The sequence below is a fragment of the Ctenocephalides felis genome, unplaced genomic scaffold (genome assembly GCF_003426905.1).
Source record: "Ctenocephalides felis isolate EL2017-DRISC unplaced genomic scaffold, ASM342690v1 CF-g0.4_SCAFFOLD_00845, whole genome shotgun sequence".
Taxonomy (NCBI): Eukaryota; Metazoa; Arthropoda; class Insecta; order Siphonaptera; family Pulicidae; genus Ctenocephalides; species Ctenocephalides felis.
The window spans coordinates 71,193,359-71,216,025 of NW_020536999.1; the positions used below are offsets into that span (position 1 = coordinate 71,193,359).

General features: G+C 30.5%; 1 protein-coding gene across 1 annotated transcript in view; it reads left to right on the plus strand.

Annotated features, from left to right (window-relative positions):
- LOC113363998 (glutathione hydrolase 1 proenzyme-like) overlaps positions 1–20,587 on the plus strand; it is a 343,961-nt gene extending 323,374 nt beyond the window's left edge. The window contains exon 13 of the mRNA XM_026606462.1: positions 20,441–20,587. Coding sequence (XP_026462247.1) covers positions 20,441–20,587 — 147 coding nt within the window. The remainder of the gene's footprint in view (positions 1–20,440) is intronic.
- Positions 20,588–22,667: the final 2,080 nt, after the last annotated feature.

A 22,667-nucleotide genomic window follows, 5' to 3' on the forward strand; every position in this document is an offset into this window, starting at 1 on the left:
GTCAATGTTTGACATTGAAAATATTTGATACATTGTTTGGCATTAAAAAAAATGAAAACTGTCATCTGCAAAAAATTTCAATGTATAATAAAATTCATGATTATGAATAAGAAAAATATAATGTCTACATTATTATTGCCGAAAAGGAGCAAAAGGAGCATATATATATATATATATGAATATACAAGTTATGAATTAGAAAACTATATTATATTACTCTATGAAGAGGATTGGTGTATAATTAAATAAATAATAAATCACATGCTCAAAATAAATAAGTAAAATGTTTCAGAAGCAATATATCAATTGTTAATAATTTTAATAACAAACTGTAAAAACAGGTAAAATAATAGGGGGAGTGGGGCCCTAGAAAAAAAATGGCATGCGGGCGCTGAAAACCTCAAGAATAGCGTCCCTGGTAATAATGTATATTAAATTATTACTAAGAAAATTGTAATTTAGATATTATAGTTACTAAAAACCAGTTAAAATATAATACGAGATTATAAAAATCATTATTGAAACAATTATTTTGGGTGAAAAAATGCAAAGTAATATTGTACTTTTACCGCCAATACTATATTTTTTTCTGAATTTGTTAACCGTTTAGAAGACTTCAATTTTTAATATAGTGTGGGAATTGAGACTCATCATCTTACAAAGCAGTTTGCATGTATATGCATTTTGGTGGGAAGAGAGAAAATTAAAAACAATAATTATTATTTTTAGATAAGCGGTAAATATTAGTATAGAATATTGAAAAATTGTAGACGTGGGTACAGGACAATGTCTGTCGGGTCATCTAGTATATATATAGTTCAATCTAATGCTCCGGATATCTATCGATATTGAAAATTAGTATAATGTCAATTTCATTTGCATACCCAAATAAATAATATAAAGTCTGAAAGAAGTAATATTTATAGATCTACATATATTTGAAATTATAGCGAACACTTGCCTTCGACTAGAACACTTACTGTAATTTTATTCTCGATTTTAAGGTAGTTTACCCTGCAATATATTTTATATTTCTAATTCTTTACTGTTTATTTGCAGGTTATGTTAAGACATCTCTGGTTTGGTCAAACAATCAAGCAGGCCGTCGACGCTCCCAGATTCCACCACCAGCTGTACCCGATGCTTATAAGTTACGAATATGGAATACTTGATGTAAATATTATTAGAATCCTTTTTATTTTTATCATTTAATAACATTGTTAACGACTGGTAAATTATAACAAACTTAAAACAATCCTCTTAAATGTGGAGGGAAATCTTGAGCAGAAGCTTACGGTAAGGTTCACACGCGATTGAAGTAAAACTTTTTTGCTATTGTACGAAATGGCATTTACGTAAAAATTAACACATCATATAACGATTTTAAATAATGTTTATTAGTAATACGTTTATTAGTAGATAGTCAACCATTATATATATAGTGAAAATTATAAACTAGTTGGTATTGGTATTTAGCCTTGAGGCAAGTTACATGAACTCCTCGATATATGTAAATAATTGACTTAATCAATATAAAAAAATTAATATATGAGTGATTAAAAGTATTCCGAGGGCATTCAGTACACATAATTTTTTTTTTTTTTTTTTTTTTTTTTTTTTTTTATACTTTATTTAATAGCAATCAGAATTTACAAAATTCTATGAGCTATTATGCTTATGTTTAAACACACTCACACAGTAAACATACTCACACACAGTAATACACACACACATAATAAATTGGCTGAATTTTAAAAGTTTCAATAGCTGCCACTCCATCGAGTGGTCAGCTAATCTGGCTGAGGTAAATAATGGCTAAGTCTGGTCTTTATTGCTCAATCTTCAAATCAATTGGGACTTTTCTTTTGAGCCTCCTAGATCGGGGTTCTTGAAGAAGATGTTTAACTATGTCATTGGGATGGGATTCCAACTTCTCAAAATGGCGATGACTGGTACTGGTAATAACATCTTTCACAAATGGTATGTTCAAGTCATCATGAATGGTTTTATTACTGACATACCATGGAGCGTTCACGATCTGCCTCAGAATTTTTGATTGTGCTCGTTGGATTGAATCAATGTGGGATTTTCTTGCACATCCCCATAATTCCACACCATAGGTCCATATCGGCTTTATTATTGTTTTATATATTAGTAGTTTGTTTTCAATAGGCAATTTTGATTTGTTACCTATGAGCCAATAGAGTTCCTTAGCTCTATTTTTCACTAGAGCTATTTTTGATACTATATGTTGCTTCCAGGTTAGTTTGCTATCTAATATCATCCCGAGATATTTTGTTGAGTGTTTAACTGGAATTGTCTTATCATGAAATTGAACTGCTGGGCAAGAAGATTTGTTGAGTGTGAATATTACATGAGTTGATTTATTATCATTAATTTTTATACGCCATTTGCTAGTCCATTTTTCAATGACTCTTAGATGACTCTGGAGCCTTCTCGATGCAACAACTGGATCAGGATCGGAAGATAGAATAGCAATATCATCGGCAAATGTTGCAGTTGTTAAATTTTCATCTGTAGGAAAATCGCTAGTATAGAGCAGGTATAGATATGGACCCAGTACACTTCCTTGAGGGACTCCTGCTTCAACCAAGCAGGCTGATGAAGTTTCCATATTCACTTTAACTTTAAACCGTCTATTTTGAAGATACGATTCCAGCAATTTATGATACTCAATTGGGAGAGATGATTTTATCTTATACACTAATCCTTTGTGCCATACTTTATCAAAAGCTTGATTTACATCAAGGAAAACTGATGAGCAGAATTGTTTTGTTTCTAGGGTGTTGTGGATGATGTTCACAATTCTATGGCATTGTTGAATCGTCGAGTGTTGTCTTCGAAAACCAAACTGATGGTCTGGAATTACATTAGTATTGTTTTGTATATGTTTAAGCAAAAGTTTTTCAAATACTTTTGATGCCACTGGTAGGAGACTAATAGGTCGGTAGGATGACAAATTATATGGGTCTTTACCGTTTTTGTGAATCATTTTAACCATTGAAGTTTTATAATGTACTGGCCAATAATTTAGCCTAATTATAGCGTTGAATAGGTATGTTAGTAGGATAAATCCCTTTTTGGGCATTTCCTTCAACAGTTCCGGTGTAATTGAGTCAAAACCAGCGGATTTATTAGTTTTTAGTTTAGCTATTTCTTTGAATACCATATTCAATGAAAAGAATTTAAGACAGTTGCTGCCCTTATTCACTGGTGCAAACGGGTTTAAATCCAGATCATTTGAAGAGATACGAACAGGATTTGGTTTAAAAACTGAGGATAGATGTTGGGCGAATAATTCAGCTTTTTCTCCATCGCTCCTTGCCCATGATAGATCATCACCTACTGCTCCTGTTATATCGTTACGGCGTAAAGGCGGATTCCTGAGAGCCGGTTTTAGCCTGTTCCTAATCGGTTTCCAGATAGAGTTATCATATCGATTTAAGCTTTGTACATAATTATTAAAATTTTCCTCATTTAGTTCTTTAAGCCGAGATTTAAGCTTATTAGTCAAGTTGTTAAGAATGTTTTTGTCAGACGGTAAATGTGTATGTTGCCATTTGCGCCTAGCTTTACGTTTTTCACTTAAAAGTTTTTTTATTTCAAGTGGAATAGAATGTTTTTGATTTTGTTGATCTATAGGTGTAGCAGCCTTAACAGCTTCCAGCAGAGTTTTGTTGAATGTTGCAATACCATCTTCTATTTCCCGACATGTTTTGAGTTTCATTTTTAAATTAGTATTTTTCTCAGTAATTTGGCGATATAGTTCCCAATTAGTTTTAGCAGAATGAGGTTTTGGAATTCTTTGCAGGTTCACAGCCGTAGAGAAATAGTTGCTATCACGGGGGAATGGTCTGATGAGAGGTCGTAACTAGGTTGTATTTCAACACATTTGAAACTTAGACCATTAGCGACAAAAAGTCTAACAGATCGGGTTTCTTCTTAGGATCGGCTGGCCAGTAGGTGGGTGTGCCCGTTGAAAAGGTGGAGAAACCATGTCGAAGGATCATCTCATACAGTTGTTTACCTTTTGGATTTGATATCCTTGAGCCCCAGAGAGAATGCTTACTGTTAAAGTCACCGCCAGCTATGAACTTTGAACCAAGCATTGAGAAATATTCGTAAAATTGGGAACTGTTAATAATATGTCGAGGTGGACAGTATACGGCTGAAATTACTAATTCGTAATTCATCAGTTTTGTTTTGACAGAAGTTGCTTGAATTTGTTCTTTACAAAAATTTTGCAGCTCATAGTGAACAATATCAGATTTTATTAGAATTGCCGTGCCCCCGTGGGCTGTTCCATCCGGATGAGGTGTGTGGTACAATTTATAGTTCGGGACGTACATATTTGAGTAATGCGTAAAATGTGTTTCACTAACAAGGAGTATATCTATTTTATTCTCGAAAAGAAAAAACTGAATCTCATGTTTATGCTTCAAGAGCCCATTTGCATTCCATAACGCAATCCTTATAAACCTCGCCATGGTGTTTACTTTGTTTTATTTATGAAAGCTGATAACATGTTTATGATCATGTTGTTTTGATTCATCAATTGTTGGAACATATTTTTGAATTCATTTAAGAAAATTGTTAAATTTCCAGCAGAGTTTTCACTGGTTTCATTAGCCTGTTGATGAAATTGTTGTGATCTCATAACTTGTGCATATGTCATATGATGAGAATTTGCATGCCTTACTTGGTCCATGTTCTTAGAAGTTGTTGGCCCATATTGATTTTCAATGCGGTTACCGTATGGTCTGTTCGTGTGTTCTTCTCTTCTTGCAATAATTTTCTGATATACTGGACACCCTTTAAAGTTAGCAGTATGTTCATTCAAACAGTTAGCACAAGTAGCTGGAGTTTCTTTAGTCTTAGTACATGACTTAGAGGGGTGCTCATCTCCACATTTAACGCACATGTGTGGCTTATTACAAAATGATTTGCTGTGACCATAGTCTTGGCATCTTTTACACTGGATGATTTGTGAAGATCGTATCGGTGGTTCAAAGTGTACTATTTTATTTAAAATTTTATTCACTGTAAAAATTTCATGGTTATTCTTATTTGGTTCTAAGTCTACATAAAACATATTAAGCGGTTCTCTTGATCTATAGTGTATGACGTTAACTATATTACGCACTTTATGTCCATTTTTTTCAATCTCTTGCTTTATTTCTTCAACATTAGTGGTTGAGTGAATATATTTCAGAACAACTCTGTACGCTCTTTCACTTTTTACCTGATAAGTATGATAAGCAACATTGCGTTGTTTCAGAAGTTTAACAAAGTTTCTATAGTCTGCTATTGTTGAAACGTTAAATTTGATAACATTGTCAGCCAAGGTTTTTGTTGTGTAACTGTTATCGGGCAAAACCGGTTTTAGAACGTTAATCATATCGGGAAAATTTGTTACTCCGTGAATGTACACCGGCGGTGGTAATTCCTTTTTTGGCTGAGAAATTGCTTCAGTATTTGCTGATGATGACGATGGTTGATCATTAATAATTGATTTTTCATTATTGGCAAGAACATTGAATCTGTTAGTCAACTTTATAGTTTCAGTCGGCCTATTAATCCGTCTTCTTTTTGCACTCGTCACAGTTTGCCAAGAATTTGTCAAACTATTTTGCGCAGTATCAGTTTCCATGGCGGCTGAGGAATTTAACATTTTTTGAGAGGTTTGAATTAATTTTAAACGCAATTGTTCAGTAACAAAATCTGAGCAAGTTTGTGAATCATCATTTAGGACATTGTTTACTTCTGATAATGGTATGTTTAAAGAGGTGCTCATTGAGTTCCCCGAGGGGAGACTCATGAGTTAAGCAATGATTTCACTAATCACTAATAAACACTATTTATTAACACAAAAACTATCACAATAATTATTTAATTTAAGTACTATATATTACTACTGAACACTGTTTATACTGCAATAGCACAGGTATAAATCGCAGGTAGATATTTTATCTGTATTTAGATCCGACTGGGTCGGCTGCTCGTGGCGAACTCATACACATAAATTGTAATATTTTCTAAGAGCAAATTTTCAAAAATCAACAATTTTTATAATTGAACCGGTTTTCGTAGGACTTTAATGGTTTAGTTTATGTTCATTACGACCAAGTACTCTATCGTTATGCCAAGTAAATAGTCTAATTTTAATTTTAACAAACATCAAAAAACTACTCAAATTCTCAAATTTTGATGAATTTTTAAAATTAAATTACTTGTCGTAAGGGAGTAATATTTTATATATCGCTAAAGAAAGTTTCATAACAATCGGCTTAATTTTTTTTTTGCAACAGTTAATTACAAGAAAACGGCTCGGTAGATTTTCACCTAAAACTAATGAGTATCATTCCGAACTAATATCTTTCAAACAGTTTGAGGTTACGAAAAGTTTAACACTTTTTTTCAAATTACAAAGAAATGGCTAGGCAGATCGTCTCACAAAGCTGACAAACGATAGTCCTCATTGAGATACATCAAATGGGTTTTAAATTTTTAAAATAGGTCCAGCAGTTTTTGAGATTTACGGCAAAAAAATCTGTGCGTGCATACGCACACACACACACACATACTTTTTCCAAATTGGGTTTCATTCGATTCAGAATGGCTTGAAACGTCGAGAAAACATAAAATTAGCAAATCTGATTTTTTTATGAAAACATAAACTTCTCCTTCGGGAAGTTAATTATATATTTATAATACCATTAAAAATATTTAAAATGTTTGAAAATAACAATGTAGTTAAATTCACACTTCAGACATGATCGGTTTTTCATTGTAATTAACATTTAGGACTTACATGAACTCCTCATTTAAGTTTTTTTTTTTTTATTAATAAATTCCATAATATTCGTTCACACAGTGGACAGCTGTAATATAATCTTGAATAATTTTATTAATACCAGCAATGAAAAAATTGCATAGACGTCCATTATAAAGTATATCTGCAAATAAATGATACACAGCTACACAACTATTGTTGTGCTTGATCTCTTTTTTAGAGTAATATATCTGAATATCAATTTATTTTTCATTATTTATAAAAATATGCAACTTTGTGATACTTAATAGCCATCATAAACGAAAAACATGTAGACTTCATATGAATTTCCAAAAGTGTCTGGGATATTATTCTGAGAAAGATATATCTTCGGCATGTTAGAATAAAGCTGTACTGCTTTAATATTTTTTAATATCTATAAAATTGCAGATAATTAATATAAACAACGCCTCCGAATGCTCATGCTTTCGGTGACGTGCGCATGTATAAAGTCACGCATACAAAGAAGAAATTTTATGGATTTACACTCTAGTCGCGCCTGAAGAAGTTTTACTTCAAAATTTGACTATTTTTATATGCTGCAAAATCAACAAAAATTGCTTATAAAAATTAGAAATAATTGGCATTTTGCCTCTAGATAATATAATAATATTTTACAGTGTGTATCGCAAGGGTATATTTTATTATGTCTAAATGTATATTATTGCAAACACACTTTAATTTTATTTAATATATTACTTGCCGTACCCCTAAAATAACACATCGAATGAAATTTTGAGGTTAACTAGGAAAACCACTTTTTATTCCATATAGTTTTGTGGACGATATACCGATTATATGTAGCGAATTTCGATTTTTTTAAAACCATTTTTGTAGTGCGATTTGTACCTCGCCACAAAATTCGGCGATCATCATCATCTCTTCATTCGGCAAAAATTTCTTTACATCCTTCTGAGTTCTGAGAATAGGATAGGGTATGGTCACTGAGGAACAGATCTAGAGAATATAGTGAGTGCGGAAGCACTTTGTACTCTAACTCATGTTTTTTACTGTTTTCGCGGATCTGTGACTTGGTGCGTTGTCATGCAGTTTTGAATGGATCTGTTTTACCAATTTTGTTCTTCAATGCTCTAATAATGTTACACAATAGTCACTTCTGATGGTCTGGCCTTTCTCAAGTTGTTAAATTCATAATTGATAAAGATCATTCTTTGCGAATCTCAAAAAAACTGACGCCACAACCAGGGGCGTAGCGTGCCTGGGCGGGGCCCCGTATCACAATTTGTTTAGGGGTTCCCTTCAAGAAGAATTTTTTTTTACAAAATATAGAAATACATAAAATCAAAAGAATATTTATTTATCATTCTTATTATTTATCTATCTAATGTTCTCTCATTTTCTGAATTTTTCACAAGTGATTTCAGATATATATTCACTTTCTTTGATTTTTTTTGAAAAAATAAATTATTTAATGATCTTTAAATTTTATAAAGATTCTGTCACTAGGAACATATAGGTTTCATATACATTTCTGCCCTAAAATTTTTACTTAATTTTTAATTAGTTTCAATTTTAAAAAATTCTTTTAGCAGTTGCGATTGTAACTGGAAGGGCCAAGAGAAAAATGCATGCTGTTATTTTGTTGGGAAAACTGGATGCAAGCTTAATGCATTCATCACATTTCTTAGATTTTTGAATTCAAACCTATTTCTTATGAGATATATTTATAGTCTTTCTTTACTGTAATTCATTCGACAGATTTTCGGAAACGTTTATTAATTCTTCATTTCAAAAAGACAAATATTACTATTTGCGTCGCAAAGTTTTTGAAATTTTTATTTGGTTTGTGAAATTAATATATTCAAACAGCAATAGTATAGACTAAAATAAGATTTTGGGTCCAAAATTCTCTCATCTTGTGATAACTCATCATAATAACTTGTGATAACTCATCATAATAACGCTTCATTATCTTTTGTCTTTTGTTCTTTGAAATGGTTATTGCAATCCATCTATTCTGCAAAAAATTTCGACTTCTTTAGCAAACTAATTCACTAAATTGTCATGGTTTAATTTGCACAGTCTATTCAGAAGATTACTTAATAAAATGCTAGTTTTTTATAAGTCGTTACTGTCATATTGTGAAATTCTAGAAATGAAACTACTAATTTGAAACAGTGAAGAAAGAAATCTGAAAATGATTTAGTTGATCGATCGAATGATTAGCAAAACCTAACTATTAAACTTACGCATCATGCTGACAATTCAAATAATAACAAAAACAAATATAAAAATGTTATAAATATAACTATAAAAATTCCAATTTTCGATGAAGAACGTATAAACTGGATTAGTTTTATAGATTTGTTGGCAACAATATCAACTTTTCGGATGTGCAAACACTTTACTAATTCAATTGATTGCTAGAGCTTGCAAAATATTGCAGCAGAAATAAATTTTCTTGAAGCTTACATTTTGAATTTTAATACCTCTCGATAACAAAAAAAAAATGCAAACTACGTTAAAATTATTCAACTTTTTTTAAAAAAATGTTGTTTTGTTTTCTACTGTCCCCCTTGGCTCGGGGGCCCCATATTTTTGATACGGCTGATACGGCGGTAGTTACGCCCCTGGCCACTTGTAAGGTACAAGCTGATCGTTTGCAATTTTTCTCCTCATCATGTCTAGTCCATTCGGATGACGGTCTTTTCTACTACGGAGTATACTGGTGAAGCCATGTTACGTCTACGGCTAAAACTGAGCTTTATTTCAATTAAATACTCTTACTTGAGTTATATTTTTATAACGTAGGTTTTATTTAAAAATAATATTTATTTCACTTTAATACAATTACTTCATTATATTTTAATACTTTATTATATTCAAATTATACAATTAATAATATTGTATTTTATTATATGATATAATATATGTGATTACTGTTTGAATGTTAATTAAAGAATCCCAAATGAAAATCAGAGCGCGTCCTATATATAGGGTTACATATTTAGTCTAGTACACTTTGATTATAAAACATATTGATTGAATGGTAAATATATATCTTATTGTTGTATATAATTGGAAGTTATGATTATAAAATATGCTTATGCTATATGATTGAATAAGTAAATGTATATATTATTAATATATATAACTCCTCCGGCCTTAGATGAGAACTCGAGGGGTGAAGGTTGTCGGCTGGGTGTGTACTTCCTGAGGTGGTTCTTCTTCGTGTGTGATTTCTAATTTTTTAACTTCCCGTAGGGTAAGTTATTGTAATGGGCCGAAAATCGGAATTGAAAATTTTTACATTTCTCGACGTTTTGAAGGTTTCTGAACGTTTTGGCATACCTCAGAAAAAATGGATGTGTGTGTGTGTGTGTGTGTGTGTATGTATGTGTGGATACAAATTTCCAGTCACGTTTTAGGGCGCACGGATCAACCGATTTGAATGGTTCAAAAAACATTCGATTCCTATTGGGAAAAGAGCTGATTAGTTTTTGGCAAAGGCAGGTCCAGCCGTTTCGGAGATACGGAGCAAAGAGTGCAGAAAATAGAAATCGAATTTTTGAGCGAACGGAGTATCCGATTTGAATGATCTAAAAAACATTGAATTAGTAATGATTGGGAGAAGTGTTTATCAGTTTTTGGCAAAGGCAGGCCCAGCCATTTCGAAGATACGGAGCTAATTATGTAAAAAATGGCAGTTTTTGAGAGAACTAAGCGTCCGATTTAAATGATTCAAAGAACTTTCTGCTTGTCTTAACAAAATAATTGATTTTGGAATTTTTTTTTTTTTTTTTTTTTTTTTTTTAGTATTTTGTATATCGAAAATATTTCAGATTTTATTTTTAATTCTGACTATAGTTCTAATATACTTTAGAAATAATTTCAACTCTGCAATTCGGTTTATATAATTCTTATAAATATTAGACAATGTTACAATATTTATAATAATATATTTGAAAACATTCAATATTCCTCGAACATTTCGTTACGGTGCGGGAAGTTCCAGCAATTTGCCTCAAGGCACGATGCCATAATTGCCTCAAGACAGAATTCCACTTACAGCTAGTTCTTTTTACATTTTTGAATTATAATTTTCACTAAAATGTAAATAATAATGATTATAATTAATATTATAGTTATTGAAATATGAGGGATATTGTTGTGATTGGTGATTGCATTCTTCATATAAACATTTTTTATTTGGTCTTGTTCTTCTTTTATTCTTGAGAGTTCATCTACTTGAATGCTCTTAATACGTAATGGCTCTGGTGTTGTTTCGTTGTAATTTAAATTGAATCTTGGAATCAAAATTGGTTTTCCTTGTATTGATGATTTTATATTTTGATAATTTCTTCCGTTGATAACAAATTTACAATTATGTGGTAAATTTAAAATATAATTTCCTTTGATAAATTTTGTTTCTTGTTGTTCCTTGCAATCAAATTCTATTTTTGAATTGTTGATTAGTAATAAAATATAATGTGCATCATTGATTTTCTCGATGATGTTATGTGTTAGAGTTACTAAGGTTTGTTTACATTCTTGTAAGCGTTTTTCTTCCCAATTTATTAATTTAATTGTGCATTCGTCGTTGTTTTCGAGAATGTGCTTTGTTTTGCAAAAGTATAGATTTGAGACAAGTTGACACTCTTCTTCTTCTTGAAATTGATAGTTTTTTGTTCCCAGTGTGAGGAAGGATTTTGGGGGGATAATAATTTTATTTTCGGAGTTTGGTATTGGGTATAATTTATAATGTTTGAAAATCTCTGGTAATGTTATGGGAAATTTTATAAGAAATACAATTCTTTCATTTGAGTAATAATATTGTACATTGAGTAAATTATAATATTTGTGAACATTAGTTCCGTCTATGGAAAAAGGTAACGAGCTTTGTTTGTACAAATCTTTTACATTCTTAATCATATAATTCAAGTTTTCTAATTTTATAAAAGAATTATGAACTATATTAATTCTTGCTAAATCTATGGATATTTCTAGATCGTTTAAAATATTGGTTAGTATGATTAAACTATAACTTATATGTTCAAGAGCATCTTTTGCCATGAAATATTCATTATGACCAAAGTTACCATTTTTCAGAAAGTCGTTCATATCATTAAGTTTCTTATTTAAAATTAGTTCATTTTGCTTAATACTAGATATTGTATCGTTAAAATTTTTTATTAATTTTTTGTTAATTGTGATTTGATTATTCAGTGTTTTTGCTAATTTATTTTCGTTTCCTTGAAGTATTTTAATTGATTCGTCATATCTTTTACCATCTTCTGCATCTAGATTTCCTGTAATTCCTTTTATTATACTTCCTAAACCGTCTATTAAACTTCTTTTTATTCGTCTATTCGGTCTTATTGTATTATATTTATCTTCAATATTTTTAAACATAGTTTTTATAATAGAAAAGTATGGATTTAATCTACTTATGTATTCTTCGTGTTTTTTATTTAATATTAATAAAAATGCGTTGAAGTCTGAATTTAAATTATTGATTTGTAATTTAATTATATCAGTATCTACGTAATTTATAAATGTGTGGTACTTTTCGATTAACTTTGCGTTGCCTAGATCAAATGGAAGAAGTCCGGCTGTATTCAATTCTTGCAATTGTATTTCATTGCTGTTTACTTGTAGAAGGAATTGGAGAAGAATTACGTGAGTCAGCAACATTGTTCTCCTGTAAAATTTGTTGTGAATTAATTCGGGGTCTTTTCATATCTTGTTTATGAAATGTTAAATGCTTATCTGTCAGTAAAGTTTTATTTAAATCGTCTTGAACGTGTACTGTTCTAAACCGTGATGCGAGTTTGTCGCGTGGATTGAGTTTTAAATAAGCATTACTGTTTTGTTTATACGGTAATGGATCATGTCGCGTTTCATTATGTTTAGATATCGTGTCCTGTTTATTCTTATAGTTATTATCAAATATTTTTTCATACATTAACGTTGTTCTTTTCTTATGATCATTTAAATAATTTGTTAAAATTTCAGATTCTAAATCTATTTCAAAAGGTGATCTAGTTGATAAATGACCAGAAATTATGTCAAAAGGTTTTATTTTTGTTACAGAATGAATTGAATTATTATAACCATAAATTGCATAAATCATTAAATCTAAAATACTTGAATTTTTGCTTTCTTGATTTAATATTCTTATATGTTCTAAGATTGTTGAATGAAATCTTTCTATAGAACCATTCGAATTTGGATGCATTGGTGTAATATAATGAATGTTGATTTTATGTGTTTTTAAATATTCTTGTAAGGAAGAAGATTTTAATTCTGGACCATTATCCATAATTAATGTATCTGGTACGCCATGATGTGAAAAGAAAATCATTAATACTCTTACGATGTTTTGCGTAACATTTGTAATTATTGGATATGCTTGGGCATATTTTGAAAAAGTATCAATTATCGTAACGAATTTTTGTTTGTGGATTGTTAAAATATCCATATGCAATATTTGGAAAGGTTTTGATGCGGTTGGAGAAATCGCAAATTTTTGTTTAGGTGGATTTCTATCGTATTTTTGTGTAGCACAAATTGGACAATTATTAATATAAGTTGTTACGTCAACATGTATTGTTGGCCAATAGAATTTTTCTTTAATTCGCATTTCATTTTCGTTAATTCCACGGTGATTAGTTGAATCTTCGTGAAAAGTTTTTACGATCGATTTTTGTTTATTTGTGTCAAATACGTCTTCTCTAATTTCGTTGCACATCACTAATTTAAAAGATGAATGTGTAAAGTTTGAAATTAAAATGTTTGTAATATCGGTAATATATTCATTATTATCAATATACATTGCAAAAGATTTATTACTCGTAGTAAATTCTTTAAATATGTTTATTATATCATTTTTTATATTTTCATTATTAACTTCGATTATAGTTCTATTTTTGTCAAATATTTTTTGTAGTTTCGGTTTCATCGGATTCGTATTTACGATTTTAATTATTATTTGATTGATATAATAATTAATAGGCTTTGGTGAAATAGGGATATTTAAAATTGGATTTTCGTGAGATGTATGAATGGTAACGTTATCATTTTCATTGACTTCGCTATCTATCTGATCTCCTAAAACTTCATCTATTATCGAATCTATTTCATCGACATTCGGTAGTTCGTTTTCTGCTTGTGCTATTATAGATTGTAAATCTGTATCAAAATCTATAATTTCGTTATAATTTAATTCTTCAAAGTTGTTATCTGTTTTAATACGTGATAAAGCATCGGCATTTGTATTTAATTTACCTTTTTTGTAAAAAATTTCATAATCATATTCTTCAAGTTGTAATCGCCATCTAACTAGTCTTGCGTTCGCATTTCTTAGAGAAAATAGCCATGATAATGGTTTGTGATCAGTAATTATTTTAAATTTTGTTCCGTAAAGATATGGTCTGAAATATTTAACGGCCCATACTATTGCTAATAATTCTCGTTCTACTGTACTGTAATTAATTTCTGATTCGTTTAATGTTCGCGATGCATAAGCTATTGGTTTATCTTTCCCTATATCTCCTTGAGATAAAATTGCTCCTATCGCATATTGACTTGCATCTGTTGTTAATAGAAAAGGTTTCGTAAAATCTGGGTATTGTAAAATTGGTTCATTTATTAATAAATTTTTACAAGTTTCAAAACATTGAACATATTCAGGATCTAAAGTTATTTTTGCGTCTTTCTTCAAACATTTTGTTAAGGGTTTAGTTAATTTGGCAAAGTTTTCTATAAATCTTCTATAATAACCTAATAAACCTAAAAATCCTTTAATTTGCTTTACGGTTTTTGGAATTGGATATTCTAAAATTGATTTTATTTTATTTGGGTTAGGTTTTATACCTTCTGGAGTAATTATGTGCCCTAAGAATTCTGTTTCTCGCTTTAAAAATTCAGATTTATCTGGTTGAATTTTGAAATTGGATTCTCTTAGTCTTTCAAATATTCTTGTTAAACTGTCTATGTGTTCTTGTAAAGATACGGAATAAATTATAATATCATCTAAATAAACTAAGCAGAATTTTCCTATATAACCTCTTAATATATTGTTCATAACTCGTTGAAAGGTTGCTGGGGCATTTTTTAAACCAAAGGGCATTCGAAGATATTCAAAATGTCCTTCATCCGTGCTAAAAGCTGTCTTTTGTATATCATTTTCATCCATTTCGATTTGATGAAAACCTGAGGCTAAATCTATTGTGGAAAAATAATTACAACGGCCTAATTTATCTAAAACGTCGGAAATGTTTGGAAGAGGGTACTTATCATCAATAGTTTTGTCATTAATTTTTCTATAATCTACAACTATTCTCCATTTCTTTTTACCTGATGCGTCTAATTTTTTAGGAACTACCCAAATTGGTGAGGACCACGGTGAATTACTGTGTTGGATTATTTGCTGTTCTAACATGTCATTTATTTGTCTTTTAACTTCTTCGCGATGTACGTGAGGGTATCGATAAGATTTTGTGTAAATAGGAATTTCATCTGTTGTGCGAATTTTATGTTTTACTTGATTTGTGAAAGTTAATTTATCATTCGGCTTATGAAATATATCTTTGAATTTTTTGCATAATTTGAAAATTTCTACTCTTTCTTCATTGTTCATATGATTTGTTCGGATTAAATTTTCTATATCGGATGAATTTATTTTATTGTCAATTACTTTGGTATAAAAGTTATGAAATTCGATTTGATTAGTTAATTCTGCGTTAATTGGTTTTGTTAAGGTTAAATTTATTTCATTATCGTTTAAATTATGTATCTCGACGATGGCTTCAAAGTTTTGTGATAATGTAACTGTCTCTGGGATAAAACAATTAGGAAAATATTGATGTTTTACTAAAATTTCTCCTTCTTTGATATTTACGGGAATTTTATATTTCTTTATACATTTGCTAGGAATTTTTTGATCAAAAATTATTTTTTCTGGACATTTCAAATTATGTAATTTTAAATTTACGTTCGGTAATATAAGTAACTCGTTATTTAGATCTATCAATGCTTTTAATTTCTTTAGATTGTCTATTCCTAATAAACCATTAAATGTTTCGTGAAATTTAAATAAATGAAAGGAAAGGTGTTCGTTAGTGTTGAACTCTTTAAAAGCAGGAATTTTACAAGCAAAATTTTCTTTGTATGACGCAAGTGCCGTTCTTATTGTACATGGATCTTCGTAAATAAGGTTATCAAAATATTGTACTGCTATCCTTGGACAAATAAAAGATTTTGTTGATCCGGTGTCTATTAAAATTTTCATTTTTGGATTTTCAATACTTATGTAAGGTAATTCATTTTGAAAAACATGAAATTCAATTATGTTTTCGCTGTTGATTGGTCGGTATAGCAAAAATTTTCATCTTGTTGGTTTTCTACTGAAGGTTGTTCGTCATTTGTGTTTTCTATATTGAAAAATCGATTTTGTCTGTTAGGGGTCTGTCTGCTGTTAATGGTTGAAACACCACTCATTGGTTGCCAGTCAGTACGTTGCATTGGTCTTGAGAATTGCTGATTAACGTAATTGTCTCTATAATTTGGATTTTGTTGTTGTAAATTTCGATTAAAATTTTGTTGATTAAATTGAGGCGGATGACTTCCATTAGATTGATAATTATTATATTGTTGCCTGTTTTGATTAAAATTATGCTTAGGAAAATTTCGATTTTGATTTTGATTAGAAAAATTTTGATTTTGTTGGTAAGATGAATTACGATTTTTGTTGTGTCGTTCAAACTGTCTCCTATTATTTTGTATTGGGTTTTGGAAGTTGAAATTATTACTTCTAATATGATTTATGTTATCGTCCTTTGAAATTACTCGCAGAGCTTCATTTAAAGAACAAATATCGCGGCTTCTCAATGCTGAACTGTACGGTTGTTTTACATGAGCTGTGAAAACTGTTAAAGCACTTTTATGGAATCTATCGCAACGGTCGTTTAAAATATCAGCGTTTGTTACGTGAAGACATGTATAATTATTATAAATGCTTATTAATTCTTCAAATCTTTCATAGAATTCGTACACGGTTTCATTCGGTCCTTGGCGCATATTATGTAAGTCAAAATAAATAGATGTATCATCTCGTTGGTCAGAAAATTTAGTAATTAAAACTGTTATCACGTCGTCTATTTCTCTTGCATTTGCGGTTTCTACTGCTAGTTTTGCTCTATCATGTAATTTTGTTAAAATCGCGCTTCGTATTATTTCATTCTGAATACACGATGTATTCGCCCTGTCATAATATCTATTTTTGATCTCTCTTATTCTTAATATAAAAGAATTTAATTCTGAAGGGTTACCTCCGTAATGTGGGATGGTATCAATCAGAACATGATCGAATTTTGGTATGTTTTGTAAAGACATTTCTGTTAAATTTCTTATTAAACCTTCTAATTCTGAATCACTACCACTTTCCATAAACTAACTCTCATACGCGGAATTATAATTTATTGAAATGGTTCGTAACTTCTTTTAACGAAAATCTTTAAAAACTGTATTGAAAATAAATTGTATTACTTATCTTTAGGATTCGGTTCTAAGGATAGGTAAGGGGATCTATCAATTTATTTTCTTCTTAATTCTAATTAAATTGTCTCACTCACCTCTTGTGGTGGCTTTTGCTTTTTCTCGTCAATAACGATTTCTTTGTGATTCACTTGATTCACACTTGTTGCACAATTTATTTTAGTTTATAACTCTAAATGATTAAAATCAATGGTTTCCTCGATGGATGCCTGAGTTATATCCTACCGACTGCGCCAGTTATATTTTTATAACGTAGGTTTTATTTAAAAATAATATTTATTTCACTTTAATACAATTACTTCATTATATTTTAATACTTTATTATATTCAAATTATACAATTAATAATATTGTATTTTATTATATGATATAATATATGTGATTACTGTTTGAATGTTAATTAAAGAATCCCAAATGAAAATCAGAGCGCGTCCTATATATAGGGTTACATATTTAGTCTAGTACACTTTGATTATAAAACATATTGATTGAATGGTAAATATATATCTTATTGTTGTATATAATTGGAAGTTATGATTATAAAATATGCTTATGCTATATGATTGAATAAGTAAATGTATATATTATTAATATATATAACTCTTGTTATGCTTTTACTCAAATATGAGTCGTGCGGCACCCGTTTAACACAGAGCTTTTTTATATTGAAATGTTCGTAAACGATAACTCTAACACGTTCTCTTGATAGCTATAGGGTGTCAGCTATCGCAGGGAGCTTTATTCTTATTTTATTGTTCGGTGAATTGTTAGAAGTTTTTCGGTGATATCACCACAGTTGGCCTTCCAGTGCGTTTAACATTGTCAGCGTCGTTATGACGACGATTAACATCAGCAAACCACTTTAATACCGTTTGCCTCGATTTGCGTCCAGATATCACTTATCAAGCGATACTTTTGCTGTATGGTATTTTTACCCATCAAAAATCAATGTTAATACAACACACGAAATTGCTTTCATTTCATGCTTTTAAAAAACTCAAAAATACGAAGCTCATAGCTTGAACCTTGAACATCTCTAACTTGTAAACTAAACGTCGCATTATCATGCAAATTTGACATGTGTCGTTTCGGACATACCAATTCTAAAAATCGTATAGAGTTTTGTTAGTAGAGCCACCTGTATGTCAGCGTCGTGACTTTCTAGACAAAGTAATATGTTACTATTTTTGTTAAGAATACGGACTCTATATATATTCAAAATTTCAAAAAATTGTCAAAAACAGAAACTATTAATCACAAAGAAGCGCACCGGTCGACTTTACCATAAACTAATTAACATTATTGTCAACTATTATCTATAACCTTTCCAAAAAATTGATATTTTCAATAACCATTTTTGAGAAAACATCGACAAAAAGTCAAAAATCGGTTCACATACACACACAAATACTTTTTTTAATTTGGTCTCAAACGATTCAAACTGACTTGAAATATCGAGAAAACATAAAGTTACTAATTCGGTAAATTTAAGAAATTAAATTGAAGCATTAACAAGTTGGTATTGGTATTTTGCCTTGAGTCAAGTTAAATGAACTTTCCTATATGTTTGAATAATCGACTTAATCAATAAAAAATAAATTAATTTATGAGTGATTTAAAGTATTCCGAGTGGATTTATTACACATATTTGAAAACGAACGAACACTCTATCGTTATACCAAGTAAACCGTCTAAGTTAAATCTTAACAAACATCAAAAAACTACTCATTTTCTCAAACTTTGATGAATTTTTGAAATTAAACTACTTGTCGTAAGGCCGTAGTATTTCAGGTATCTATGGTATCTACCGCCAAAAAAAAACAAAAATCGTTGGAAAAAAATAACACTTTATTACAAGAGAACGGCGCGGTCAATCTTTACCAAAAATTAATCAGGTCGAACCCCAACCAATATCTTTCGAACGGGTTTTGGATTTATAAAATCGAGTCAGAATTGCGGTTTACAAAGATGCGTTTCGGCATATCGTAGCGACAAGCGATAGTCCTCATCGAGATACATGAATGGCTTTTAAATTTTTGAAATCAGTCCAGCCGTTTTTGAGAAAACGTCGATTTACGGTAAAAAATCTTTTCACATATACGCACACACTTTTCCAAACTTGGTCTCAATCGATTCAGAATGGCTTGAAACGTCGAAAGAACACAAAATTAGCGAATCACATTTTTTGATGAAAACATAAACTTCTCCTTTGGAAATTTAAAAAATAATGTAAGTTTTTTTCTTTTCGAAAACGTGCAATAAAAATTGTTCAAATATCATTTCAAAAGTCTTCAAATACAACTTTTGTCAATTTTTATTATAACTCGCAATAAAATTGTGAATTTTGACAGAAAATATCCAATTAAATAAATACATTGTTTCTATATCGATTGACCACCTGAATTGAGATAACTTTTACTTGCATATTTTTTGTGCAAATCAATTGACCAAAAACTCATGAAAATATTGATTGGGCCTTGTTCTAGTAACGTTTTAGTTGAAAATTTTATCGCCATAATTCTAAAAGTTGCTGAATAATAATAAGTAATATTCATGCTACTTTCCTTAACACCTTGAAGACCACACTAGAAGTCATGGTAAACTTGTAGTGACTGCATCAAAAATTCTAGCAACACATAACGCGTGCTAGGCGGTGGGCACGTCTTAAGGAAATACGTACAGTAATACTACTATACGTATTCAGAAAAAATACACATAGTTTTCATTTCATTTATTGTTATCCATAATTGTCAGAATAATATTTACCGTGAAGATAAAATGAATACTAGTATTTATTGAAGTCTTACACTTTGTACTCATTTCCTGAAAAACATAATACTTAAGTTAAGATAGACTTAAAATTGTTCACATACAAAATTATTTCTTCAAACCAAAAACATAAACTGAACTGTTCCGATTCGCAAATATAGACGCGTTGCAATCTAGAGAAGTTTATGAAACAATTTAAACCATTTACATTTTGTTACTACTAGAACACGTGAAATAATTTGACGAATGCGTATGTTTCCAAGCAAACTATCATCTTGAATTTGATTATTTTTTGTTTCAGCAATTGATAAAGGGTCTTCAGGCCAAGGGGCACCGTACAATGCGCTACCGAAACAGGGGCTCTATAATCTGCGCCATGTCGGTCAACAGTTCAGGAATTTATGCAAATGCAGACTACAGGAAGGGCGGCGATGTCTACGGCCTGTGAAAAAATTGAAATTTGTTACTTTAGAATTGTTGAATTATGTGATTGTCCTCATCTTCGTTACAAAATAATTCAAGTTTTTTGAAAAATAAAAACGTATTTTTTCTAAGTGACAAGTGTTTATTTCAATAGTGCTCTCTTTATTATTCTATTACAAATGATTCAAAACAGTTTAATATGGTTACATACAAACGTTAATAGTGAGCTTTCACTATTAATATTTAATAGCTTTCACTCGTACAACAGTTGAAGGTTAGCGTCGATTAGCTTCTTGATTTGGATTCAAAATATGTTTTTTAATAACAAAACTATATTAAATATGCTAGAACTAGGCGTAAGTGGCATTTTGCCTTCAGATGCATAAACTTTCCGGTATGTGTAAATAATCGATTTAATCAATAAATATTTGATTTGGATATGATTGACGTGTCTATCGGTCTAATATTGTTTGCCAAAGTGTTTACCTGTTTCAGTAACTACCTGTCTAAGTGTCAACTTGTCGACATCCCGGGTAAGTTATAGTAATCGCAAAAAAATCGAAAATGAAAAATTTTATATATCTTTACGTTTCAAAGGTTTTTGTATATTTTGGCATACCTTAGAAAAAATGGATGTATGTTTGTGTGCGTATGTGCGGATAAAAATTTTTGTCGACGATTTCGGAAGCACCGATCAACGTATATGAATAATTCAAAAAACATTAGATTATTATTGATAAGGAGACGTGCTGATTAGTTTTTAGCGGAAGCAGGTCTACCCGTTTCGAAGGTACAGGGCAAAAAGTGCCAAAAACGGTAACTCAGTTTTTAAGAGAACGGAGCGTCCGATTTTAATAATTCAACTAGCTGTAAAAGGAATTCTGTCTTAAGGCATTAAGGCATCGTGCCTTAAGGCAAATTGCTGGAACTTTCCGTACCAAAAATTATTATTTTTTTTAAAACAATTAACATTTTTGAAAAAAATTTACTTCGAAAAAATTAGATTTATGAGAAACTATAAATTTGACATAAAATTACTTTTTTAAAAAACAAAATTTTTTTTGAAAACAAATTTTTTTTGAAAAGAAACATGTTTTAATTTTGACATATTTTGGTAATTCTGAACATTTTTTCAAAGCAATCGTACTGCTTGAACTGCATAGAGGCGAAATGTCAACGCGCGCAACTGCCGCGCCGCCGTCTAACGCATAAGCATTGGTACGGAACTCATAGAAATGTAAAAAAAATTATACTTATTGTTAAAATCTTTATAAAATATGTCATAATTTGATGTGCATATGTCTAATGATCGTTTTTGACCACCAAATGTTTTTTTTTTTTTACTTTTTTTATTAGATCTCCGAAACCGCTAGACCTGCCTTCATGACAATTTGATCAATTCTTCATCTTGTCAATACAAGTAAAATGTTTTTTAAATTATTAAAATCGGACGCTCCGTTCTCTTAAAAACTGAGTTACCATTTTTGAAGCTGTTTGCCCCGTATCTTCGGAACGGCTAGACTTGCCTTTGCGAAAAACTAATCAGCACGTCTCTTTGTCAATACGAATCGAATGTTTTTTGAATTATTCAAATCGGTTGATTCGTGTTTTCGAAATTGTCGACGAATATTTGTATTCGCACATACATACACGCACGCACATACACACACGCACATACACACACACACATACATCATTTTTTTCTAAGGTGTGCCAAAATGTTCAGAAGATTTTGAAACGTAAAGATATATAAAAATTTTCGTTTTCGATTTTTTTGCGATTACTATAACTTGCCCTACGGGAAGTTCAAAAATATTTTACTTGTATTGACAAGGTGAAGAACTTTTGGGAAGACCGGTCCAGCGGTTATGGACTCTCAATAAAAATAAGTTTAAAAAATGTCATTTGGCAGTCAAAAATATTTATTGGTCATATGTACATCAAATTATCAGATATTATATAGAGATTTTAGCAATAAGTATAAATTTTGTTTACATTCCTATGGGTTCCGTACCAATGTTAATCCGTACGCGGTGCTTACGCGCTTCGATATTTCGTCTCTATGCAGTTAAAGCGGTACGATTGCTTTGGAAAAAGTTCAGAAT